The sequence below is a fragment of the Chaetura pelagica genome, unplaced genomic scaffold, assembly GCF_000747805.2.
Source record: "Chaetura pelagica isolate M959 unplaced genomic scaffold, ChaPel_1.0 scaffold532, whole genome shotgun sequence".
NCBI lineage: Eukaryota > Metazoa > Chordata > Aves > Apodiformes > Apodidae > Chaetura > Chaetura pelagica.
The window spans coordinates 26869-29085 of NW_009952282.1; the positions used below are offsets into that span (position 1 = coordinate 26869).

General features: G+C 51.0%; 1 protein-coding gene across 1 annotated transcript in view; it reads right to left on the reverse strand.

Annotated features, from left to right (window-relative positions):
- Positions 1–1100: 1100 nt before the first annotated feature.
- Positions 1101–2217, reverse strand: part of SPP2 (secreted phosphoprotein 2, 24kDa) — a 5251-nt gene continuing 4134 nt past the window's right edge. The window contains exons 5-6 of the mRNA XM_010007800.1: positions 1526–1580; positions 1101–1192 (exon numbers count right to left, since the gene is read on the reverse strand). Coding sequence (XP_010006102.1) covers positions 1101–1192; positions 1526–1580 — 147 coding nt within the window. The remainder of the gene's footprint in view (positions 1193–1525; positions 1581–2217) is intronic.

The following is a 2217-nucleotide window of genomic DNA, read 5'->3' on the forward strand; positions in this document are numbered from 1 at the left end:
GTTGGGCTTCCAGAAGTCCCTCCCAACCTGCATGAATCTTTGGAAGGTGCATTTCTAGTGCTTGCAAAGTGCAACATGGAGCAGGAGGTTTGCAGAAGGCTTCTGCTTCTCCACTGAAACCTTGTTGGGTTTTCTCCAGGAATTAGGGCCTTGAAATTGGGGCTAAAGACATAGAGAAGTCAAGGGATAACCCAAGCTCTGCATCCCCCAGAGGCAAGAACAGTTTCCTCAGTGCAGCAATGGGACTGATCCCTCCAAACAGATCCAGAAGAGGTGGACAAAGGGCAAGGCAAAAAACTGCTGCTATTCAAATACAAGAGGCTGTCACAGTGATTGCTCAACTTCAGGCCATTTCCTCTAAGTCCAGTTGTTACTTGGGAGAGGAGGCAAACACCCACCTCTCCAAAACTCCTCTGTGCTTTTGCCAATGTGCAGCCAGGGAATGTTCCACATCCCACAGCCAAGGGATCCACCCCTGCTAAGGGCAATGAGGGAAAAAAATAACCAACCAAGCCAGTCCAAAGTGTCCATGAAAGATTAGCCAGAAACCTGTGTCTGCTACCCAAGAGAGATGGAGGCAAAAAAGCAGAGCTGTAGGTGAAGGTTTGAGCCATGTGCTCATCTCAGGCCAGCAGGTTAATCTCCTTGCACACTGTTCACACTCCCTGCACACCAGGACACGGGTGTTTGCACATGAGATGGTGGGATGGGCTACTTGAGAGAGCACAAGCTGTGAGCTCTGTAGTTGGGGTGTCTTCCTGGGAGTGAAGCAACAAGAGGAAAATGAAAAAGGTCTTCTGCTGCCTTGGCAACTGGTCAGACCCTTGTTCTGTGAGCCCTTCTGCAGGCATTGGGTTGCCACCCCATCAACCTTTGCCAAGGGTGCTGGCACTGTTGTTTTATTACCTTTCCACTGCATTTCCCCATAAGTGAGTCCTAAAAACACCTAGAGTTAAATGCCTTTTAACATGCCCACAGCCAAGAAGCACATTTCAAGGAGGCCCTTTCTCCTGAGCAGCCACTTGCCCCACTCTGCCCCCAAACCTGCAGACCTGGGGGCCATAAAAGTCATGCTGGGAATTGTACTCACCCAAACCACACTATTCCCTCTTGTCAGGGCTGAAATGGCTGGGTCTGTGCCAGTCTCCAGGGCTGCTGCCTCTCCCTGCTGAGGCTTCAGGAGCAAACACACCTGTCAAGAAAGAACAGAGACACACGTCGTGTGTGTTCAAACACGGGGTTGCTCAGCATCAGGGCACCCTCAAGGGTGCCCACAATTGGTGATGAGAGCCTGGCAAGCAAGAAGACTCTTCCACAGAGCCTACAAAGCACAGCACTGCCCTAACTCTGAACCCCACTGCCCTCACAGCTTCCCCCAGGGAAACACAGGAAAGAATACCTGGCTGTGACCCAGGCAAACCCCTGGTCTTCCCTGTTTCCTTCTCCCTCAGATGACCTTCAGGAGGCCCAAGGAGATGATCCAAATGGCAAACCAGGACAGAGCATCATGGCAGAAGTGGCTCACCTTCTCTGTGGCTGCTGCCTTGCCAGCTGGGGCTCATCATGGGCACGTACATCATCTGGAAATGAAAGAGGTTTCTTTAAAAAGCTCATCTGTCAGCACATCTGCCTGGCCTGCACTGCCTCACTGTGTCACCACTGGGTTAATTCCAGAGTCATTATTCATCTACCTGGACAAAAGCTCATCTGTCAGCACGTCTGCCTGGCCTGCACTGCCTCACTGTGCTACTGTGTGACCACTGGCTTAATTCCAGAGTCATTATTCATCTACCTGGAAGGAAGGCTTTCTGATGCTATTGCAAAGCAGTGAGGTTGCAGGTGGGCCCTCAGCTCAACCTCTTTCATCCATCAGGCTTGACCTGACCTTCCTGTGCTGCAGATACAGCCAGGAGAGCAGAGCTCCTCAGCTGCAATCACACAGGGCACTTCTTTGACTCATTTAGCCCAAATTCCTCTTTTAAAAGCTCCCTATACCCTTGTTAGTCTCTCTCCCAGTGATACAACCCCAGCCTTGGCCAATCACAATCCCTTCTCCTATCCAAATGCCACCAGCACTACTGGAGCTACAGCAGCATCACCCCCAGTGAATCAGGCTGAGATCCCTTGGGCTGAGTTGCAGCTCTAGAGCAAGAGAGAAATCCTTCCCTTTTCATGTGCAGCAATTCCCTTTGGCAATTTCCAAATTCCAAACAGCAA